This window comes from Hermetia illucens, chromosome 4, assembly GCF_905115235.1.
Source record: "Hermetia illucens chromosome 4, iHerIll2.2.curated.20191125, whole genome shotgun sequence".
NCBI classification, from domain to species: Eukaryota; Metazoa; Arthropoda; class Insecta; order Diptera; family Stratiomyidae; genus Hermetia; species Hermetia illucens.
In genome coordinates, this window is record NC_051852.1 from 128,956,334 (window position 1) to 128,981,844 (window position 25,511).

The window sequence follows — 25,511 nt, forward strand, 5'->3', positions numbered from 1 at the left end:
TACACACTCAAAAGTGTGCAAAATTGTCAGAGTCTCACACCCCAGCTTTCAATCCATGCAATTAAACGTAGCTAAATTTAATTTGTCGAGGCTACTTTACAGGCTCATTCACAAATTTCTCAGCAATTTCGAAATTACGTAACGAACTTATTAATGAAAATTCTGCAAATACATACCTCCAAATATCCTACAGGCCCGTTAAAAGGATAATCTCCTAAACGTCGTTCTTCATCCAGAAATTTTCCAGCCTTTCCATTCGAGGGCGGACAAAATAGTCCGTAGTTAAAGCTTTCTTTAAGTTCCTGCAAATAAAGGAAAAATGAGAATTACATTAAAATCTGGAGAAAATGCAAGTGTAATGGTTGAGCACTAGAAAGGACGTTAGTTTTCCCATTAAGAACAAGTAGGGCAAAGATCAACATTCTGAGAGCTCTTGAAATCCAATTGTGAAAGCTCGCGGGTATGTCTATATTGAATGCAAAAAGTATCTGAACGTATTCGGTATTCGGTATTCGAAAAGGACGTGGCACAGGATTCCTTGTTGGATTCAGTTGATTGGAAATTCCCTTGCAGAGATAGCGATTTACAATTGATGCTTTTGAAATAGCATCCAGTGGGGGTGGGGTGGATTGATCTATATTTCAGCCCTGTAAAGGACTTCTTCTGTATGTGGCCCGCAAAGATGATAGATTTGTGTTAATATCTGAAAACGATTCTGAGTCTGACAACGAATCTAGGAGACATGTTTTGAATGCGAGTCATCTGATATGATATTATTGTCCTTTCACACAGACGATGGAAGCTACTAGAGACTACAGAACCCCTTCTGAGTTTGTATCTGACCTGAAATGTAGATGAATATATTTGGCTGTTCCTGAACGCTAAGGTGTAAGAGAATATTCAACTGCTACTGTACGAGAGGAAAAATTCAATATGTCTGACGAGTTCAATCGTGTGGAACGTAATTTTCCATTGCTTTTTCATATACTTTCCCCCTCCAAACCTTTCTAAATCGAATACAAGTCATTTGTTCGACCCCCAACCTACCATCAATTGGCTGAGGACATTATATATGAATCAATGAAACACGAACGGCTTCTGAACGATATTCACAATCTTCATCAAAACGGATATTTCCTTGTTACAAAAAGATGCACGTTGAAATCATTTCGCTCCTTTTTGCAGCTTCGTTCCAGATATTGGGATATTTTGTGATTTTCTAGAAGATTGGAAGCTGCTGGATGGAGGCAAGAATGAAATTTGATGATTTGGTCTTGAGTACTAGAATTAGGTTTCATCTACACAACAAGAATAGTATGTGGATGTGTCACTATGTATGGAAGGATAATGATGACTTAAAAATGGACATAACGGCTGTATGAGACATGATGCGACAGTATCCGGAAAGCTATGCAATTTCACTGCACAAAGCCCTCGACAAAGCACTCCCATACAAAAAGGAGGTTAACTACAGTTTGAGATTCTCGCAAATGATGGCGTGGAAAATATTCCGTTGTAGAGATGAGAGAGCCTTACAATGGATAAGGACCAGTCTGTGAGAAAATCCTTTAATAAATGATGCTGTCATATTGTGCGAGAAAGAGCTTTTGTCTTGTTGCTAACAAAGGAGGATTTTGTGGATGGCGTGAAAAAATAGTATCTCAGCTGCCATATGTGTCTAGAGACTTTCGAAAGGATTAGATATGCAATTATGACATAAATATCTTAGGGCGTTTGATATAAAGCGTATTAGACTAAAAGGTAAGCAACACGGCGAATTCTGCTATTATCAAATGGAATATGTAAATAAAGAGAATAAAAAATTTCACATCTAAATTAACTTAGCCTGATTAAAGAAAAAGTCAGAGTAAAACAAAATATCTCAACTTATGAACTGTATCTAACTTTCGATGATAATTCATTTAAAAGCTAAACCGCTAAATTCAGCCTAAGGTTGTATCATATGTAAATAAACTTGGCTTCAGGTAATTGAACGCCAACATAAAAGTTAGCACTTTTACTCTCGAATTGTTACTCCGCTTAAAAAAAGATACAATTCTTCAAATATTTTCAGATTGTATACCAAAATTCCATAGCTGAAAACTTCTTCTTTTAGATATTTTCCGCTCGCATTTATAACTCTCGGCAACAGAATTGCAAACAGAAGTACACTATTTATATCTTGCGATTCAGCTGTTTAAGACTCCTAAAGTATCTTAACTTTCTTTACCATAATTCGGAACAATTATCCCATCAATATAGAGGAAGTAGAAACCATCTGAAGATTTATACAAAGCAATTGCTTCATAACTTTCTCCCCATGAACCCACGATAAATTGCATACTGGGCAAATTAGTGGAGTAATTTTTATTATCGTAATAAAATCAAATAAATTTTCGGGAAATACGTTTTTAAATAAATCTTTTGTAGGTTTTAGCTGTTTGGTTTGATTTATGAATGGCTATTTGTTAGTTGAACTTTTGTCTTTTGAACAACTTCCGAAAAGTGGTCGGGAAGGCACCATGTAGTGAACATTGATATTTGCGATCAATACGTAGACTTTTGGCAGTGGTATTTTTACCATTAGTTTTTTAGTCTTAAATTAAATATGATTTTAAGAAAAATATCTCTTGACCAATTTGTCTATTGTAATTTGGTCACATCGTTCAGAGACGACTATAAGAAACACAAGGATAGGGGTGACCAAATAACCGTCCTGGTGGAATATTGCCAAATAGGAGGCGAGCCCTTTACTCCGTATCACAAAATTGAGAAATTTTGATCATACCTATGGACAACTTGCTGGATCCTTTGCTAGTCAGTTTGGGAATGTTCATCGGGTCTTTGGTACTTCAGTCCCCCATGTTTGGTTAACAGAATTCATGTGTTTTATCATCGGTGCATAGCAACTTCCACCGGAATGTGTATAGTATGGGTGAAGCCACATAGTTTGTTATCCTCCCGTGAACTAATGAGGAAAAGCACCACCGGGGTGTATCCTTCAGTGATACTTTCTTTATGACTAAGCTTTTCACGAGACATAGCTTGTAGAGCGTCTCTGCCTTGCTATGACATCACATGTCTTACCGAAATTGAGATCCCCTTTTTATCGTGTTAAATTTTTGAAAACAGCCATAAGGGCAAGAAGAAAGAGATGGTTCTCTAATCTGAGAACTACCGAGTCCAGAAAATTTGATAACCCTGCGCTTCGGAGATGCTAGCCATTCGACTAGGCAAGAACTGTTTGAGACACATGGAGCCTTTCACCAGCGGGAGGGGAGAGGAGGAATAGAATTTATTGCTTCAAACAACCTCTTATTATCCAGTCCCTCCGCTAGTCCAGCCTAGTATTATTCACAAGAAGATTCCGAACGAAATGCACAACATGACAATTTTAGAGGGAGAGAGCTCACTTATATTTGTACAGAGTTGTTGACGAATCCCACCCTACAAGATAAAAAGGTGTAATTGCCATCGCCCATTACTTCATAGCAAAACCACAGTCGGGGGATCGTGCCTGCCCAATCTGGTGGACGTAAGGCTGGGAATCTTCTTACGCGCTTGTAAATTGGATAAAAAAATAATCAATCGTGTCACGGATTCCATTCAGCCTGGGAAATTTTCGATAAGTTCCGCAGTTAAACTGCCTCTTGATTCAGTATATGCTGCCATTTTTCACGAGCCGTCACCTTTCGTCCTCTTTCTTATGCTTGCAGATGGTTTTGCGTTCATCAGCAGGAAGAGCGATAAAGATCACTCCTGCAATCACTATTACAGCTGGCTCTGAGATAGTATGTTAGGCAGACGCGACCTGAAAAACGTCCCCTCCTTCTGTTTCCCCAAGGCGCTTACGATAGACTTCCTTGCTGAGGGGGAGGGAGGGGGCTGATGCCATACCACCATTCCAAAGAGTAGAACAAACTGCCCAGAACCACAACAAATTAAGATATTTACTCGTTGGTTTCCGCTCCTTCAATTACCACGGGGCACAGAGGTGGAATTCTTTTTTGGTCATAGTGATTACTTCGATTTTTTCTAGCGGCCGGTCGAGTCTTAATGAACTATCGTAGTAAGCGTTCCAGAGATCTGTCCCCGAGATGGATGCTACTGCCTCAAGTGTCGCATACAGCATTGAGCAGCCCCTCAGATAATTCCTCAATATTTTCATATCCGCCCATCTTGCCAATTTGACGATATTTCTAACATCAATAATCAATAACAATATTCCCTGTGGATGTTTCTGCCTAAAAATGGACTTTATTGGTTAGAAATCCCGGCAGCAGATCCCACTTCCGGGAGTATAGACGTTATGATCTTTTCGCGCGTTCTCATGACTTTGTCAAGCTAACAAGTGGTCGGTATGTATTATAGATGGCTGCTAAAGATCTCCTTTGCTTTTCTGATCAGCGGAAACTCCGCGAAATCTTTGGGGATTTAATGTGAATATCTTTCATGTTGGCAAAATCACACGATTCCCTTCGAACACAGACTGATTTAGAGACCACAATCAGAGCCTCGACAAGACTGATTCATACCTGAATAGATGTGAGGCTGATGTAACATCTCTGCCGAAAGTAAGGGATACAGAGCCCGAATTGTACACTGAAATTCAACGCTTGAACTACAAATAACCGGCCCGAGAGCTGACCTTGCAAGAATTCTCCTGAACTATATGCCCTTCTCGAGCACGTGGGGTGACATTCCCCAACTTCTCAATGACAAGGAAGAATGTCCCATTTAGGTAAGTGTTGAATGTGCCGGGGAGTAGGTCCGGGCGATGAACACCTGTTTCCATATGACTGTCTTATTATTTCTTATAGAAAGGTCGACCTCTGCCTTTTTTCTTTAAGAAGGAAAGTTGACAATCGTCGGGATCATTTGTGCTGTTAAAATCAACCCGAACAGGATGAGTAGGGGATCGGTTGCCTACAACTGCTATTCTTACTGCCATTTACAGGATCCGTTCCTCTCTGGAATCTTAAGGTCTCCCTCAACAAGGATCTCCGGGTACAAGAAACCGTCCTTTAGACCATCAAGTCTGAATCGAAAGTTGAACACTGTCTCATTCGTTGTTGGGTTAACGATGAAAAGCGTTATCAATAAGGACTGAATCCAGGCAAAGCCACTACATCAGGCTTAGATGCAAAATCAAAGCCGGACGCCGTCCTGAACCAAGATAACAGCGGTACCTAGTAAATCAAGATGTCATGAAGTTGAATATTTGCTTTGATACTGTTCACTGATTAGCACCAGGTTAGCTTTTACCTCGGGAGGTCAACTTTTACCTCCAACTGGGCTTCAGTATATATTGATTTGTAAAATTAGTCGCGTGCTACCCTTGTCGAGTTTCATCTTGAAAGCCAGACACCGTCCGGAGCCTGTAATTTGTATAATATTCTTACCAGGCGCAATCATATCTGCAGAGAGCGTGACTTTTCTTTTAGTTTCAAGTCTACACGTTGTCACCTACTTGCTCACACCCATTACACGCTGCTCTCCTATCAGATTCCTAGCACGTTGTAGGTATTTATCCATAGTTGGAACACTCATATCCTATATACTACCCAACCAATCCGATTTTACCGCTGTTAAAAAGTTATCGTCATCAACAATTGCGCAACAACCGATATTCGGTCTAGGCTTGCTTTAGTAAGGAACTCCAATTCCGGTTTTGCGCCGAGCTCACCTAATTCAATATCTGCCGTTCTCACCTATGCCATGGCTCCATCTCAGGCAATGTCTTCTTTTTCAAACCATAGATATTGTCCTTATCGACTTTCCGGGCGGGATCATCCTCAGCCATACAGATTAGATAGCCTGCGCACCGAAACCTATTGAACCGGATTTTATCCACGTGACCTTTCACAAGGTCCATCGTCATATACCGTAGGCTACGGAATCGTTCTTCCTTCTGTAGGGAGCCAAAAAAAATGTTCGGAGGGATTAGTTATTATAAGCTATAGGCTCTTTTGGCAGCCAACAACCATCCGCGGATTTAAGATCCGTTTTTGCGTATTATTTCGTAACTTCGCCCAGAGTGAGATTTTGGCTCCCATGATTTGTAAAGTTGCTGCCTATCTTCCACTTCGGCCCTTTTTCTAAGAAAACCAAGATCTCCGATTTCAAAAAAGAGGGCTCCAGGTTAGAGCCCGATTCTCCTCTCTCAGTAGTTTCTTGACCGCATTACAAAACGTTCCCCTGTTGGTTGTTTTCGGACTTAAACTAACGAGTACTCTACTATTCTTAACACTTCCGCTCCACTGTTTTCAGACTTGTTGTTCTAGCGGGACTCCCCGTGGACTTCTGGAAAGGTCTGGGTTCCCACTCGACTTATATTCAAAGCCATCTGCCCCGTTTCAACGGCATCTTTGGGGTTTCTCTCGGAACAAGTGAGTACAGAGTACTGGAGTTGCCGTCCCTGCACCGGCAGCCAAATCACTTTGTGACACTTCCTGTGTGTACGAGTATAGCTGAGCACTCTCGAGTCTCGTGAAGTGTTTCAGCCGATGATATTTCGCTGTGACAAGTAATACATTTTTTAATTGCATCCAGAAACAGACAGCTCTTTCTCTTTCTTCACTATCTCCTCGGTTTTAGCATTTTGGTGCTCCATGGAAAATATATCAACACATCGTCTGCAAGGGAGCGAGTCGCAATAGTTAGGAATGGGTGTATCCCCGGTGAGGAAGCTCTTGCCTTAGTTCCCTGAGGCTTGACCTACACTTAACTGACTTCGGATCTCAGCGACAGGTAAGCATTCGCTCTGGATGATACGATCTACTAACATCAGTTCAGTCAGGGTCCGAGAAGCGCGCTCTGCCACACACCATCTTGGCAGAACCAGAAGCCCTCATCTTCGGAGAGCTGTCACTGGCTCAGAGGGTGTGCCAATGCTCGGCACCTCGAGGACACCAGTTTCAGTATCATGAGCGGTCCGTTATGGATCCCAGATGACTCCCTGGAAGTTTCTTCAGTTGCCTATGTCGTTTTTCCGGCTTATTTTATAATGAAAACAAGTCGGGAAACCGGAAGCTAGACGCTTCAGGTATGAAAGGTTTTGTGTATGTCTTTTATAAAGAGATTTGAATGTGCATTTATCCCATTAGCATGTAGCACGTAAAATATGCATATATTATGTGAAAATAGCCACTTTTAAGTGATATTGACATTCACAGTCTTGAATTTGCAGAGGGGCGACAGCTTTGACCCAGTATAACTTTGTTAGTAATAGCGCGGTTTCCACCAAATTTGGCAGGATCATGCTCTATACTGTAGCCTACATTGCTGCAAAATTTTGTGATTCTAGGGTGAACTTAAGGGGGGTTTTCCTGTCAATTACTAAAAATTATAGTAATATACTATTATTCACTTTATTTGAACAGGTATCGGTATGAAGGGTATTTCGGAGCCTAGGCACTATATAGTAGCAGCCCGCTGATTTTTTTCAACTTTTTCGGTTAAGTAGTTTCTGAGAATGGGTTCGTTAAAAAAATGACCACTTTCAACCCCCCGCACTCCCCACCTTTTCAGCAGAAGTCAAAACTAAAACCGGCTTCAAAAAGTACTAATCGAGACCCTTAATTTGATACCCCACAAAAAAAATTTACACTCCCCTTTTTATCTGTATGGGGACCCACCTTTCTACCAAATTTGGTGTCAATCGCTATAACCGTCTCCGAGAAAAATGCGTGTGACGGACAGACAGACAGACAGACGGACAGACAGACAGTAAACCGATTTTAATAAGGTTTTGTGTTTACACAAAACCTTAAAAAAGGCAAATTTTATTTTTTAAATGCCCAATGATGAGTTTGTATTTCTAATATACCGGTATTTCGAGGACCAGTTGTCCTCTTTCTCAGTGACTTTTTGTATGAACTGCATTAATGACTTCCGTATTTGGTTTCATCATACACAAGACGTGGAAGAATAAAAGAGTTAAAACTGTTTTAGGAAACGACAACAGTTGAATTTCTGGGTTAATTAGGTAAATAATTAAATTAACTAGCAATTAAGGTCTGGATTTCCCCCGAATACACCGATCAAATTAACAACCAGCAGCAAACAGCTGAAAGGAAGCCACTTCAGTTCCAGATCCCAAATAGAGAATAGCATTGGAATGTAACAAAGTCAAGAAAGCTGCGACAGCCACTACATCGTTTTGAGCAGCAAAAATAGCTAGCTTAACAATTTTATGGCGTCAACTAAGGTCGCAATTAACCAACTGGCTCAATGGAGTATACAAAATGTTTTATCCCAATTGTAATAAAGTGTACGTCAGACAGAGATAAGAAGGTGGAAATACCCCTCGACGAGAAGTTGAAATTGCCAAAGTTGGCGGAAAAAAAGGAGTTGACAGATTTCAATGAGGATACAACTAAGGGTTAAGTTGCTACCCATTGATAGTAGATCGAACAGATAAACGACCCAAATGACAAAGGAGCAGGGTGATATAAGTGTGGAGATTTAGATTGATGCTGATACTGATTGGACTCCCAAATCATAGACAACCCAGGTCATCTTTCCTTGCTTCTTCAAGATCAAGTGATCATAGAGACCACTGAAGGAACTTTTTTGAACTTAATGTGACAAAGTATTTTTAGAATCTACTGAGCCATCCGCTTCTGGATTAGATTCAGATACACATTTAGAGGACATAACGAAACTCCCTTCAGTCACACTAATCCCCCGAGAGTTCATCCTGCTACTAGGCTAATCAGAGGACAATAACGGCAGGAATAGTGATGAAGATAATTCTTAAAAATTTACTTTCTTTCTTGGAGGTTAATGCTAATTACAAAAACCAATACTCATCAGGTTCCAATCCCTGAGAGTGATAATTAAGTATAATACGTCCCCACTCGAGAGAGAGAGAGAATCTCAACAAATTTCTATTCTATATGGGTATCTTCACTAAAATCGTTTTCCTATCTAATTTCTGTGCTTCTTTTTCTCGGATTTTCGACTATTTTTAACACCAAATAAAACGATATACCATATATCCTCTACACTTCTTTGCAGAACGCGATGTATCCACACAGATCCATCTTCCTGATGATTGCTGTTTGTAAAACCTTCGGTATCAACAAAGAAAATAAACTAATTTTAGGATATTTGCTAAAATTTCTTAGTGAAATAATACAAATACTGTCTCTGCTCTTTTGAGAGAACACCTATAAAGGAGATAGCTGGTTCCCGAAATAGAGTACTTCTTTTATCTTCATCCCTTCAGAGTTATTTCTTTCCGTGAACCACTAGCAAACAAATATCCACCGGATTTCAACTGTTTTTTTAAGTTTATCATTTTTTTTTAATTTCTGAGGAATGATAGCAACCATATGAGGATATATTCTCATGCACATCAGTGTGGTGCCAGAAAGTTCAATCTTCAGTGTGAGTGGGGTGGATTGACATACATGCTATACAGATGACAACCTCCGTGCGAAATATCTCAATATACAATAAATTATGAAAACATCTAGCTTTTTGCTATGAAATTTAGCAAGGATTACCAACCACTGTTTTGTAACCAACATCAAAGCCCATAAACATAAATTCCAAGAATACAAGCATTCCAGAAAGGAAGATCCTTACTATCGATCGCAGGATTCCTTCAAGTCATCCAATGAAATTCAGCTAAGAGCTGAATACATTCACCTCTTTCACAGGATCCTTTCCTGCAAATAATCTTCCGTGGAAGCTTTAAAAAATGTGCACTATCATTCTACACATGCTTGCCTTATCTCCACAACAGACATTCCGGGAAGTTGGACCCTGTTATAGTGCTTTCAAATGAGTGTATCCACCCGTATATATATAGTCCCTTCACAGGAAGTGTATACTTTAAATTTACATGGAAAATATGTCCTGGCTGTCAATACGTATTCTATAGAAAATTTGCGGAGCGGAGTTCTGTGAAAAAGCACGGAAAAGTTGGAAAATGTTTCCTAGTTTTTATGGCTGAAATGTGGTTTAGAGTTTTAACACTGAGGTTGTGGGTCGTGCCAGTTGTTCCTGACTTTTCAAAGGAATTTAAGAATGACTACCAGGAACAGGACAGTTGAAATTTTTAATGTGGTCTGCAAAAATCCTTCCTCCTCTTTTGATTGGTCTAGTTATTCCGATTTCAGTCAGCATAAATTAGCATTCATTGCCCCGTTTGAAAAAAAACATGGAAATCCATCCAATATCGCTTCATTCATTCAGCGCTTTTCGTCAAATTGTATAATAAAATTCAGTTCAATTCTAATGATACCCTTCGAAATAGGTCAAGAAAGATTTTCTTGCCTTCGTACACCCATTAGGGCGGTATTCCTTCCCAGATTCCACTTACATGCAAAGTACTACGTGGCAGATATTCAGTGCCATCGTTCGCCATCCCCTTTATGTCCTTGAGGTTGATAATACTCAGAAATTCTGAATATAAATGATATTGATTTGCGCCATTCCGAGTGATTGGGAGTGGGGAGACGATTTCGTTTTCATAGGTGAGGCAACAAAATGGTGTTTACGGTTTACGGTTTGATGTTGGGGGAGATTTTCTTGTAAGGGTACATGTAACTAATTCATAAATGACAATGAGGGAGGAACAGATGAATGTGGCAAACATTTGAGCTGGGCTTGTGTGTACTTTGTTAATGTTATTAATACTTAGGTTTCCAGGAAGAACGGCGCGTCACTTACATGATAGTGAGATTTCATGTGTGTAAAGCACAATTTCAAAGTAATTAATTATTTACAGATACCATCACCTGCATCTGAATGAAGGAAATTGAAGGAGAAAATGGCATGGGTAATAAAAGGATAATGGGAAGTGTGAACATACGTGCTTGAAATAAAATTGATCAGAGTATCCAATTTTTGGATTGAAACTCTATGATTACTTCAGGTGATGTCTTCCGCGGATCACAAATTGCATTCTCTTCGTTAGATTTTATTAAAATAATGAAACGCAGGGTTTTTGTTATGATAAATTTAGTGGTTTTCTTGAATACCTAGAAATTCAATTGTTTTATTTTTCAAGACTTCGATGAAAAGTGTTATATTGGAAATAGCCTGTAAAATCCGGACGTAGGTTTATATTGAGATAAGCTTAAGTTGAACTCGACCTGATAGGCTTAAACGGCAATGCCAAACACGGAAGAATCTCAGGATCAAGTTGAGATTGCGTCCATGACAAACCCTCGCTTGAGAAAGATATCTAAAAATAAAATATCTGTGCACAGTGGAAAATGCTGACTGAAGGCATGTCTAGAGGGGAAACATATATTGCCCTGAACACTATATGTTAGTTATAAACAAAGGACATGTCACCGAGGATCGCAGGTAGGGGGGCAAACTCAAACTAGGCGGAGGTAAGAAGCGAACGAATAACAAGCATACTGACATAAGTGGCATGCGCCTGACACTTCTCTCTCGAACAGATCCTCTGATGTAGCGGCGTATTCAGGACAATCCGAAGTGTTGTAAATACTTCTTATAGCGAGCGTGTCTTGTAGGAAATTGCGTCAGATGGTTTGCCTAGATCTGAATTCAATCTAGTGTCTACCGGCTGTTTGCTAATGAATAAACTTTCATAAGCGTCCAGCTGGATAATTTTCCTTACCTGTTTTAACACTTCCGCATTCCACCATAGATTTTCAGGAGTACTTGATAGCCAACTCTGCCTCCTTCGTATGCTTTCTAGATCTAGTAGTTACCAGCCTTTTCGTTTGTGCGATATACACCTTCAGACAATCTGAGCAAGCGATTTTATATATACCGCTCACCTCCTCTACCGCTTTTCGATCCTTTTCTCTAGCCAGCTGGGATTTTAGCTGTTAGATACGACTTGAACGAATGTACATAGATGAGCAGACTTGTTAGCACTGATGAAGGGAACAAGTGGTTCCCGAAATATCGCTATTTGCAAAATAATAATATCAACACTAGTGAATAAAAAAAAAAAACAAGCCTTTGGAATGCCAAAACACTGTGGCAAAAGCTTTCCTTGCATAATTCTTGCTGGGATTTTATTAGTGCAGTTTCAAGCACTAGTCGTCATTGCGTTCACCTTTGTCGATCGATCGGAATGCATCCATCAGGACAAGGGAAGGATGTCGTCTTCTATGTGTCGTCGACTGTGATTTTCTTTCATTTCCCGGCCGCAGAGTGCGATCTTATCACCGATATATTCGTTGAGAAATCGGCAAAATAAGAGGAGAAGGTCCACTTCCATTTGTATATACGTACCTTGGCACATTGTCATAGGATTCTTATCACCTACCCTGGTGCCAGATAAAGTCTAGTAAGATGGTGTATAGTGTCATGAGCAAGGTATCCGGTTCTTGACAATGATAGGTTGGGTTACATAAAGGCGGGAGGGGTCAGTGGCGTAGACGCGGGTATTCAAGAAATACTAGGTCCTTTGTATTATCTTCTGATATTGGAATACCGAAGCAAGTCGTTTCGACGTAAACATGCTTAGACGCGGATCGTTTTGACGGTGCATAATAATTTTAAACTAAAAATTTTTTTTTAAATTGTGTTTGTTATTTGAGTTTACGTCCCTTTGATGATGCACGCTCCGACCGAAGAAAGCTTTTGCTTGAATTTTGTTGTTGTTGCTGATATCAGGAAGGAGAAGAAGATTATGCAGGTTTCCGGGTGTTAATATTAAACAAGAAAAACTAAGTTCTCGGCGCCTTAGAACGTCCTCAACAATGAGCAATAATCAGTTGAAAGTAAGGTCATCGAGTAGAAATATAATAATCACCGAACAGTCTCGTTTGGTAAGACTCCCTTATAATTTTCAGTCCCCCAGATGAGGTGTGTCCAAAAGTGTGGGACTTAGCCCGGGTACGATCCTTTGTAAACTTCTCAAGCTAATGACGTCCACCAGGCGATCGAATAGTAGTGCGACGGAAACGTTACGAAGGGACGTCTATTGACCGCTGGGAGTGATGACGGGTGTGACACACTTGAACTCTGATTCCATGCGAAATCCTAAGAAGTTAAGTGTACTGTACGCGGTGATAAAAAGAGAATTTGTTATTGCGCTGGTCAAGGAAGCGGAAAATACCGCAGAACGCAATGATTTTAGAAGTGCATACAGCATCAACGAAATAGCTTGCATGTGATCGTAAATCTTTCGATGGCGCTGTCAAGGACATTAACGGTCGATTCCATCCACATGACGACCACCACTACGGTTCTTTATCGAATTACATTCGATGAAATTATACTTCTTGTGGATAAAATGGCAAGTCAGCGTAACATGCGTATACGGACTGTTTCTCTAAACAATTGACTATCAATGCCCTCAAACCTTGATTTGAATGCTTGCCCCTAGAGCTATTTATCGCTGCACCTGCAGTTACTGCAGACCGGCCAAATCAACTCCTACGCAAATCCTAGGATTCCGAGACTTTTCCCAAGGAATGGAAGAAGGGCATGCTCGTTAAAGTTCCAAAGAAGGAAACCCTTTTTGAGTGTGACAACTGGAGAGGTATCTACATGCTCCCTGCCGTTCCAAAGATAATAGATAATAATTCTGGAACGCATCAAAGAGCATCTCGAAAGCTTGATCGACAGAGAGCAAGCTGGTTTCCGCTCCAGATCCTCCTGGACTGACCACATCAACACCTTACCTTGGCCAAATGACTTTGGATTTGGAAAGAGAGGCAAATAAAGTTAAACCTGAGATAAACCCCAATAAAACCCAGGTTCCCAGTCTGACGGGTCATCGTACTCTTGTGGTTTTGACCGACGTTGGCACCGAACTGGATGTTACCAGGTGAATTAACAGTACTAGCTCTGCTTTCGCTGCGTTGTCTAAAATATGGAAATGCAATTATCTCAACAGCTAGTTTTTTATGTGCTGTCATATGGGAGTAGCACAGAGAAAGGGATCGTCACAAGAAAGTTTTGTTTATTTGTGTCCGGAGTGTACTTGCCTGATATTATTTGAAACGAAGAACTTAATCGGCACTGGCCTGGGGCTCGTAAGCAATGGCATGTCGGTGCTATTAATGAGCTATACACCACAAAGGAATAAATGGCAACCATACATATCTTAACCAAATGATGTGGATTGAGTGAAGTTTTAGCTTTTCAATTTCATTACATCTATGACAGTGCAAGATAAGATTTTCATTAAATCTCAATTCCGTCTTCAAAGAACAGGGTCATAATGATAATTTTTGCGAGCGCTTCGAATAAATAGGAATGCACGGGGGATGCCAAGCTTCAATGACAGTAATGATCAAAATGACAAACCGAGATTACATCCTTTAAATTTACATCGGCTTACGACCAATAGGAATTTAAAGGCGTTCACTAAAACATATGGAACCTGATTGATAATGTTCTGTTTCCTGAATGAAAGATTTCCTCATATCAAGGGCAATCCTTTAGAACTATAGAATATCTTTTTAAAAAGTTCAAGCACAGATTTTTTTCAGATATTTCGGATTGGTATTAAAATGATAATAGCCGGGGTGGTGTTACCGATTTTCGACGTCGGTAATGAATGTTTAATCTCTTTGGCACGTTACGCTTCCTTTCGAGAAAGTGATGTCCATACATGGTTGGCAACTATTTCAATGGGATTATTTTCCGATGCTCTATTTGCACGCAAATATCGTCAGCAAATTGAAGTCCAGACAGCAGAGAGTCACTCTTCTAGTGAGAGATGAATTGCTTTTTTCACTTCAAAGGAATCGCGTCTGCAAGCGTCGGCGGTCCATACGAGAAGAAGGAAGGCGAATTCACCACGGCAATGCGCTTGTGGTTCGCGCCTCCGATGTACCGCCATATCACTCCGCCTCCAGCTGAAAGAGCACGAGTTCAGCGGAAGAAACTGGGCGAACCTGACGCTTCGCGGGCGGTTTTTTTGAAGCGACCCCCGGTTCAGCGAAGGCCTTCAGTGTCGGCAAGGAGATCCATTTGGGCCTGTCGACAGGGGGCCTCGGTATAGGATTGTGCTGTAATGTCTAGCAGAGGCAATACTGGTATCCGTGTGAGTCTCGTAAAGGCCCAAAGATGTCAAGACGGATGGTGTGGAACCGCTTGGTCGACCGAGAGAAATCACTTACTTCCTTTCGTAGGTGCTTGTTGATTTTACACTTTTGGCACGCGATGCACTGTCTGGCTCAATATTTTACGTCGTTGTTAATGGACGACCAGAAGTATTTTTCAGGAACTAACCGCTTCGTCGTCCTGATGCCTGGGTGCACAAGATCGTGTACTACGTGAAATACTTCCTTGCGGAAATCGGCCGAAATGAATGAAATGAAGGGCCTTAGATCTCTTGTCTGAGGTCTCGTAGAGTAAGTAGGAGTTTGAGCCAAAGATAGGAAACTCGTTGAACTTGTATTTGGAGTTTGCCTTCAGCTCTGCGTTATCTTTCTGCGCCTCGGCAGTTGCCGTATAATCGACCGCGGCGGGGACTGTGACCTCCGAGATCCGAGACAAAGCGTCTGCAACGACGGTGTCTTTTCCAATACGGTCCCCTCTAACCACTACAATGGGGTCTTGGTTTATGCCTCCGATGTGCCGCCACAAATGTTTGTGATCGCAGTGGGCTTAGTGAAGGTATCGCGATTTGAGAAATACCAGCTACAGTATATGTAGCATCACACTTACTTTTCGCTGTGATATTCACAACGTGAGAGTTCAGACTAAACTGACCCTTCTACCAAGTCACTGTTCTACCCAGTTTTACCACTTTTGTGGAAAGACGGCCAAGTAAAGCAGTTGAGGGCGTTCTTGACAGCTCTAGATAAATGCTTGAAAATACTTAGAACTACCACATCACTCCCCTGTCAGTCATTAAATGCAAGGAGATTAGGATGATTCAACAGGCATTGTGTTGTTATTGTTGAACTGCTGGTGGTTTACGAAATTACTGAAGGCTTGCCTGCTAGCGATCAGGAAATGGTTTTATCAACAATTAATGCTGAAATCCTAAAGAAATTTATGAATCAATCAATGAGTAATTCAGTTTGATATCTACAAATATTTACATAAGTATTTATTTCAAACTAAATCCGAACCTAATTGGTGTTAGCTTCATTTGGATCTAATTTATAAGATTCAATAACGTCCTTGTAATCAACTTGTTTCATATCCCTTCATAAATAGGAAGAGTGACAATACTCGTATATCTAATATTTCATTTTCAATCATCTACAGATTTTTACTCCGGCGAACAATGAGATCATCAACCCATTCGATTTCGCCATAAAACCGCTTTTGTTAAATTAAATGATTGCACTTGTATTTGGCTTACCTCAACAGCCTAACCTAATGGCAACAATAACAATAGCTGCCATGACTTTGACCCCTGAATTCACCTTAAATCCGGATTGATTGAACTCGTCTTCATGTCTCATGTGTATAAGTTATTCAACTTGTTCAAATTGATTTAGGCCTACAGTATGTATTGAAAAAGGAGCATGGAGAATTCGAGGGAAAGATTGACTTGGATTGGAATTTTATTTATGATAGTCACTAATGATCGTGGCATTGATGAGATCATAGCGAAAGTTATGGATCTAGGAATCCACAGGAAGTTTGGTAAGAAAGGGAAGAGGTTCTGGGCAGAGTCGTTCTCTTTGAGAATTTTGACAGAGGTCATGCGTGTTTGTTATTCACTGATGAGATTCATCATCATTCCCAAAGGGTGACAGTGCTATAGCGTCAGGACCAGCATAAGTATCTAAGCTTCCGAGCGGGACATAAACCGAGGGTACTGTAACTTATGCAAGGATCTCTGTTCTTTCACCATCTTAGATCTAGATAAAGCCATGCCTATCTAATTCCAATGGATGGACCACCAGTGCCAGTGAATATAAACCTAATGTTGTTTCTTAAACACACTGTAGGACAATTTATCAACAGATTGTTACTTTTTCCAACTCACAACTTTACACACGATCGTAAATCTACTGGTTAGGACGATTTTGACTGAAGCAAAAAACTTCACGGTATTCAAACATCGAAATACTCCGCATTACAAATCACCCTGAAAGTTTCAACATCATCGCAGTCCAAGACATTCCTGCGTACCACGTTTGGATCCACCAAATTTTCTCTCTTTTTCTTCAAAATTGTATCTTAAATAAGAAATTTATCACGTGAAAAAAGCCTTTAGGGGGCATCTTATGTGTTTGCACTGCCTTCAATCCCATCAAAAGTCTCCTTGATCCGAAATAAGAAAAGATTGCTAAAAGGTAAATGAACAATCGAACCTCATAAAGCGGCAGAGGAGATGTATTTTTGGGAGAAACACAACGAACAACATTAGAACATTGGCTCCGTAACGCAGAACTTCTTGTACGTATGTTACTACATATCCAGAAATGTTAGAACGTTCTTAAGGTGCGATTCATGAAAGATTTACGATTACGCCGATTATGTAGATGTAGCCATTGAAACCACTCCGCCGACAGACAATGTAAATGTTGTAATTTGTGGGGTGAATGGAATGGTTGGAATGGACTGAAATGAACCAAGAATTTGACAAGAACATTGGAAATTATCTTAATTTCCAATTAATGTCGAAAGGGCGAAAGAAGTTTGAGACTACTTTTAGCTTACCACAAGACCAATTATAGCACTTTTAGGAGACATGGCAACCTCCGAGTTTATTGTACTTCTAAGAAGTCTGCCAAAACTTCTGGTGATGTTCTGCTCATCATATATTGCCTGCCTTCTGTCCTGTGGTGTGACGGGAAGTGGTAGCCAAATCTGCTTTTACCATTTGGTAAACAAGTTATGATAGTGGATTATAGTAGACGAACCTCCTGGTTTAGACCTAACCTGATGGAAGCAGAGGCTTTCATTGGAAAAGATGCGAAGACAAATATAAACACTCATGAACAAGATCGAGATTCGGACCAGTAACCGAAAAAGATCTGACCTATATCTAAAGATTCTAAAAAAGTGGGGTCGCAAAGACACGAGCATCTTATTTGAATCGCTTTCGTCATGCTATCCAGTTTGGAAGCTTGATGAAAAATGGCGATGCTAAGGGATCAGCGTCACGACTTATGGCCGTGAAATTTGAAAACTGCTTAAAGAGGGTCATTTTCTGTCATTACATATATTTTTATTCTACATTCGTAGCCTCGAAGATGATCTGATAAAAACAGTAATACTGACGCAATACCCGCCGCCGTGAGAAGCATCGCTCTCTTTACATTACATTTCTCGATCTAGAGAAAGCGTTTGACCCTTCCACTCGGACACCACCTTGCCATGGTGGGGGAGCTTGTGGTAGTTTACTACTACACTAAGGGTGTCCAAAAACACATGAAGATGGAAACAAAGGATTGTAACGCTTCAAGTGGTAAGAAGTCACAAACTTCGAATCCACCCGCGACTCTGAGAAATCAGGTCATGGCCGAGGCATGGATTTTGGAGGCCTCACCTAATTCATGTTTCCCCACGGAGAAATCTGTGAAATACAGGCTCTCCACTTCAGTGGAAAACCTACACCCGGTGTCTATGAGGCGGTCAGCCAAAAAGGATAGTACAGCATCTCCTTTAATGAGAGCAACTGGAAATCTAACTACGGCCAGTCGGTCGGTGAATGCTCGGCGGAAAGAAACTTCAGCCGCAAAGGAGAAGGGGCTACAGGCTTGCTTACCAAAAACTTCTCCTCCGCCTGTACCTGGAAAAACAGAAGAAAGGGAAGCTCGTAATGTGGACGCGACTGGTCTAATACCAGTATGTGAAAATAGATTTATGTAGCCCGGACTCCATGAATCTGGGAGGGCTTCTAGCCGACAACAACGGAAGGCATTGCGAAAGAAGGCGAAATTTCTTGTGAATGAGGACATAGACGTTGCTACACCACTAAGTGTGGCGATATCCAGAGATATCGGACGTAAGAAAGCGGAACTTTCGGAGCAAGGTAAGAAGAAGCTGGTAACCCTGGTGAGATCCACACTGAACGCAGCAGACTTTTCAGTTAGCGGTGGTTTTGGTATTAGACTGGACTTATGGTTACAAACATAAGAGTTAGTCAAATCAACCTGCAGCATGCCAAAGTTTATTCCCATCTACTGCCGGCAAAGCTGGCAAAGTTGCAGGACTGTCCTTATATATTTCTGATTCAAGAGCCATGGGTTCGTTTTAACAGAATCTGTGGTATTGGATCAGTCAAGGGGACTAGGATCTTCTTTGATGAAAGATCCTCGAGACCGAGGGCCTGCGTTCTGATGACAAAATTGTTAGAGGCAACCATGCTGAGAATACTTTGTTCCCAGGACCTTGTTGCGGTCAACTTACAATACCAGGTTAATGGTAAGAGGAGAAACGTTATAGTTGCCTCTGAATAGTTACCCTATGATTCTTGGTGCCCTCCGCCGACGCAACAACTAAGGGATCTGGTAGTATATGCAGAATGAAGTGCCCTTGAACTTTTAATAGGTTGTGATGCGAACGCTCAGCATATTTGCTAGGGCAGTAGCTACTTAGAATTTAGTCTAACTATTACTGACGAACAGCCTGTAATACAAAGACGGAATCCCCGGAAAACGGATTGGACAAAGTTTAATGAACTTCTTGGCGACAACGTTGAGCTCCCTAGGCGACTAAGGACTCCTTGGGCGATAGAAGATCAATTGAAAACTCTGAATAGCACACTTTTAGAGTGCTTTGAAGAGGCTTGTCCTATTTCCTGAGGCCAAAGTGGTAAAAAGTGGTAAAAATACTGAGAACTGCGAAGACTCAGGAAATCAACCAGACAACTACTAAATCGTGCTTGCAAAAGCAATAAAGATGAAGACGGGCTAAAGTTCCGGAACTCACAGCGTGAATAGAAGAGGCTCGTAAAACGTTCGAAACGAGACTCTTTTAGAGCATACTTTGAGGAACTGGAAGGTGAAAGGGAGACTTTTAGGTTATGCAGAGTCCTTAATAAAGATGAGTCGGCCAAGTTGGACTCTCCTAGAAAACCGGATGCTACTTTCGCGAACTCCAGAGTTGAGTCTATACAGACTCTCTTGAAAGTACACCACCCAGGAGAACAGGTCTCAGAAGTGGGAAGAAGGGTTTCTGCAAACCCTTCAACACGAAGGTGTTGCAAAAGTAATTGGGACACTGCGAGAGCGGTTGTTAACAATGAAAAAGCGAGAGCTGCTATACTATCATTTGAACACTTCAGAGCACCTGGCACGGATGGCACTTAGAGAAACTTCTAAGAAATATTTTTCGAGGATGTCTTGCTCTGGGCTACGTGCTTTCCTCTTGGCAGAAGGTGAAGGTAGTCTTCATACCAAAGCCTGGGAAAGATGACTATTCTAATCCAAAGAACTTCAGATAAATCAGCATAACATCACTTTCGCTGAAAAGTCTGGAGAGACTGGTTGAGCGTCACATTCGTGAGAAGGCGCTAAAGTCGCACCCCCTAAATGAAAACCAACATGCTTACCAACGTGGAAAGTCCTGTGAGCCTTCTCTTCATTCTTTGGTTTCAAAGATAGAGGATGCAACTCTGAAGGTTGAGTACGCGATGGGGGTGTTCGTGGATATTGAAGGGGCTTTTGACTGTGCGCCCTTCCAAAAGCTCTGTGATGCCAGAGCGCATGGTGTTGACGAAATTCTAATAAAGTGGATCTACACTATGCTAACGCAGAGATTGTTAAGTGCTGAAGTGGGTGTTGATCGCTAGATAACAACCGAAGCGACGAAAGGTTGCCGTCAAGGAGGTGTACTATCGCCACTTCTGTGGAGTATGCTGATAAACTCATTACTATGTGAACTGCAAAATCCGCCAATACACGTTCAAGCATATGCGGATGACGCGGCTGTACCGGCTGCTGGTTGAGATCTCGGAATGGTGTGTAGAAATACACAACGCGCCGTTGATTTGATTGACAGTTGATGTCTCAGGCATGGACTTTCAGTAAATCCAAATAAAACCACAATGGTATTATTTACAAAAAGGAGGAAACTGAATGGTCTTTGCCTTCCAGAGATGAGGGGTACTACCCTTCAACTCTCCGAAGAAGTAAAATATCTGGGAGTTATTCTAAACAAGAAGCTTCTTTGGAACAAACGTGTAAAGGTAAAGATGAAACTCAATTTGCAGCCCTTGGGTTTGTTTATTCAGAGCACTGCAATGAGAGCGGCTCATAGACTAATTCGATTAGATTGATGGGAAAACAATGGACGTGGGGGGCACAGAGCATTGGAAGAGTCATTGGGAGAAAATGAATCTAGTTTTCGCAATGCCTTCCGATTCTCAAATCCCCATGCATCTGTTTGGTAGAAGATATGAAGTTATCTTGAAACGGAGACAAAGTTGGAACGAACCAGAAGAATGCGTGTCAGAATATACTGACGTCTTTTACACCGATGGCTCAAAGACAGAAAATGTTTCTGAAGCCGGAGCCTACCTCTTGAATAAAAACGAGAAGTGGGCTTTTCTTTGGGCCAATACACAACAGTCTTTCAGGCTGAGGTGTATGCGATCCCAAAGGCTGCAGCCTGGAATATTGACGAGCGATTGAAGGGCAGGCGCATCGCAATTTGTAGCGATAGTCAAGCTGCATTGAGGGCGTTGAGTAGTACTTTGATCACTTCAAAAATCGTTCAGGAATGTAGAAACCGATTGAATTCTGTTTCCAGATTCAATATGGTGGATTTACTTAGGGTACCTGGTCATTGTGGAGTAGAGGATAATGAAATTTCGGATGCGTTAGCAAAAGGGGCTTCAACTTTCCCCATGCGCGGATCGCAGCCAGCAATAGGGGTATCGGTAGCATTGGCTGATGCTGCTGTCAAAAACTGGGAATAAGCTTCCCATAATGACAGGTGGCGAAGCCTTAATGCTGCTAGACAGACCAAACTCTTCCTGTCAGAACCAAACAAACATACTGCAAAGTTTATCCTGTCGAAAAGCAGGAGGATTTGCAGAAGTATTCTGGGCATTCTGACTGGCCGTAATTCACTAGCTGGGCATATATTCAGAATAGGAATTATCCAAGATGATACCTGTCCATTCTGTAATGAGGAAGCGGAATCTACGGAACATTTCTATGTGAGTGCCCCGCTTACGGACGCGACAGACATCAGATTTTTGGTGCTGATGTGCTCCAACTACAGCGGATAGCGTCACGTCCACTAACGGAAATCTTGCGATACATAAATGAATCCAGGACATTCTGTTAGACGGGGGAATCGAGTACAATGGACCACTAAGGTTTGTCTCTCCCCCACCTCAAACACACACACACGCACACAAGCGTTTGACCGTGTGCCCTACGAACTCATCTGGTATGCTCTATGACAATACTTAGCGCCAGAAGATCTCGTACGCTGAGTTCAATTGCTCTACCACGATTTGAAAAGTAAAGTTCGAAGTGTGGCGGGTGTATCAAAACCGTTTCGTGTCTCTGTTTGTGTTCATCAAGGAAGCGCCCTCTCGCCACTCCTCTTTGTTCTTGTTATGGACACCGTCACACGGGATATCCAACGTCCAGCGCCCTACACAGTGCTTCATGCAGATGATGTTTTCCTAGCATCGAATAGCAAAAATGAACTTGAGCAACTTGTCCAAAAACGGAATGATCGCCTCATGCATAAGTCTCAGATTGAATCTAAACAAAACTGAATTTTTGACGACCGATCACTTTGAAACAGGCACAATCACTGTCAGCGGCAGTGATCTGCCTGGAGCTGAGCGATTTAAATACCTCGGTTCAACGCTATCAACTAATGGGGAACTGCGTCATGAAATTGCTTCATGCATTAACGCAACCTGGATGAAGTGGCGTTCCACAACTGGTGTTCTTTGTGATCGACGTATCAACGAACGTCTCAAACCTGAAATTTACCGCAATGTCTTCCGTCCTGTCGTCCTCTATGATTCTGAGTGTTGGCCGACTATAAAAGACAATGAACGACGTTTTGCGGTAATGGAGACGAAGATGTTGCGTTGGACTAGTGGCGTGACATGTTTTGCACTGATCGTGGAAACATTGCAAGAGTGGCATCTTCGATGGTATGGTCACGCAATTCGTGCTAACGAGAATTCACTTGCTAAGATTGGTATGAACATCGAAGTCGATGATAAACGACCAAAAGGCCGGCCGAAACAACGGTGGCTTGATACGCTGGATGTGGATTTAAAAGCCTCGAAATTGCACTCAGATCAGGAATTCGATAGAGCGAAATGGCGAAACCGATCACAACGAGCCGACCCCGCTTGTGAACGGAACAAAGGCTGAAGAAAAAGAAGAAAAATTGGCAATCATCTTAATTTTCAATTAACGCCCAAGAAGAATGAAAGAAGTTTGAGATAGTTTTTAGCTTATCGTAAGACCAATTATAGCACTTCTAGGAGACACGCCAATCTCCTAATTTATTGTACTTCACAGAAATCTGCCAAAACTGATGGTGATGTTTTGAATGTAGCGTTGCTTTTGGAGCCTTTTTGTAGACGGAATTTTCTTTCAAATATCCTATTTACATAACTGTGTACTCTTTTTGCTTTTCTGAAAAATTTGATAAAAGGCCCTTTCTGGGTGCGCTGGTATAGCACACATTCATTTGATTGAAAAAATTGGCTACAGATTTGCCTGCCTTTTGTTCTATACTATGACGGGAAGTGATAGCCAATCCTCCTTTTACCATTTGGTGATCATGGTAGTAGATTACAGTGGACGAACCTGTTGGTTTAGACTTAACCTGATGGAAGCAAAGGGTTTCATTGGAATAAGTTCGAAGATAAATATAAACGCTGAGGAACACGGTCGGGATTTGGACCTGGGGCACGACATAAAGAAGCTGTTACTTTCAGCTTCTGCCACCTTCTAGTAACGAAAAAAAATTCAAGCTATCCAAAGATTCTAAAATGGAAAATGAATGGCTTTTTCAGTTTGGAAGCTTGATGAAAAATGGCGGTATCAACTGGTCAGCGCCATGACTGATGCTCGTGAAATTTGAAAATTTATGACAGAGGGTTGTTTTTTGTCATTGCATACATTTTTATTCTGTAAAAATCAAGGTGGTCAAAGGGTAATATAGGTCCCAGGGCGAAACGTGGATTGGTACCCACGATGGATCATAAAACCTGGGAAACGCCTGCTGAACCAACACCGACAGCTCTACTACCAAACCTTATCTCCACTTCCACGTGGTGACCGCTGGGAGCTGGGGCGGCGAGTCTCCCGCTCCTAAAAACAGGACAAATTGTACCAACTGACTCCAGGTTGGGGGTTGGGTAGGGCTGACAACCCTACACGGAAAACAACTTGTTACGAAGCCAGAACAAGAGCCTCGGAGTGGACTGATTACACAACGACGAACCCGGCAACGACAAAGGAATAACGATTTGCGCATTTTCTCATGGAAGGTGCGATCCCTGTACATGGATGAAGCTGCTGAGCTAACCGATATCCTGCCCCAATATAGGGCTAATGTAACAGCGGTACAGGAGATGCGTTGGACAGGGACAGGTTTCCTGGAGAAGAGTCACTACACCACATATTATAGTGGCCATCCAATAAACCATGTCTTCGAAGTAAGTTTCTTAGTCAGCCAAAAAATGAAACCTGCTGTTATCGGCTTTGAAAACATAAGCGAACGGCTATGTAGTCTACGCTTGCGAGCCAAGTTTAGAAATACAAGCCTCACTAACGTTCACGGCTCTACAGAGAAGACTGCAGAGTCGGAGAAGGATACCTTCTACGAGGCAGTAGAACGAACCCTCGAAGCCTGTCCCAAATATGATATTAAAATCATACTTGGAGATTTTAACAGCCAAGTTGGGAAGGAACACGTATTCAGGCGATACGTTGGCTTCCATAGCTTACACCCAAAATACAAATGATAACGGACTGCGGATTATTCAATTAGCAGTGTCACATGAAATCGAGCTCGAATAACAACACCACCCAGAATCCCCTCTGGCAATCAGGTGAGAGTTGACACTGAAGCCATCCACAACGCAGCCTTCCGCAACACCGATAAGAGGGAAATGGATGCCGGAATAACCGCAGTCAACAGAGATCCTGGTGATGAAGCATCAACAAATGATCTTCACAATCACCTGAAGAACGTTATCATAAATACGGCCACAAACATATTTGGCCCCAGCCCGAAAAAGGGTCGGAGCGGCTGATTTGACGATGAATGTAAGCTAGCAACGGAACGGAAGAATTCTGCATACCGGGTAATGCTGCATTCTCAAAGAACGCGGGCACGCGCAGAGACTTATCACGAATTCCGTCGAGCGGAGAAGCGACTTCACATCAGAACCAACAATGAAAATAAAACTAGGTAGCTTTCTCCTACTACAATATATTTTAATAGTTAATAAATGTGTATTTCGAGAGCTACTTACTCTCATCCTTAGTATTTAAACTACCTAGCTTAAGCGGCGGTTAGGGGAATGAATAGGGTGTACCGATTTAGCGGCTTACGTTCTAAATAAAGAGCGTGGAGGCGCACCACCATTGAGAAATCTGTAGCAGTTTTCTTAATATAAAGTAAATTCAAAAACTTTACCAAAAAATAAT

The 25,511-nt window shown here is 41.6% G+C and overlaps 1 protein-coding gene across 5 annotated transcripts in view; it reads right to left on the reverse strand.

The window, feature by feature from the left end:
- The window catches only part of LOC119656288 (SH3 and multiple ankyrin repeat domains protein 3), a 561,166-nt gene that overhangs the window by 128,630 nt on the left and 407,025 nt on the right, over positions 1–25,511 (reverse strand). For all 5 annotated transcript variants that reach the window (XM_038062721.1, XM_038062722.1, XM_038062720.1 and 2 more), the window contains one exon: positions 177–302. In XM_038062721.1, coding sequence (XP_037918649.1) covers positions 177–302 — 126 coding nt within the window. The remainder of the gene's footprint in view (positions 1–176; positions 303–25,511) is intronic.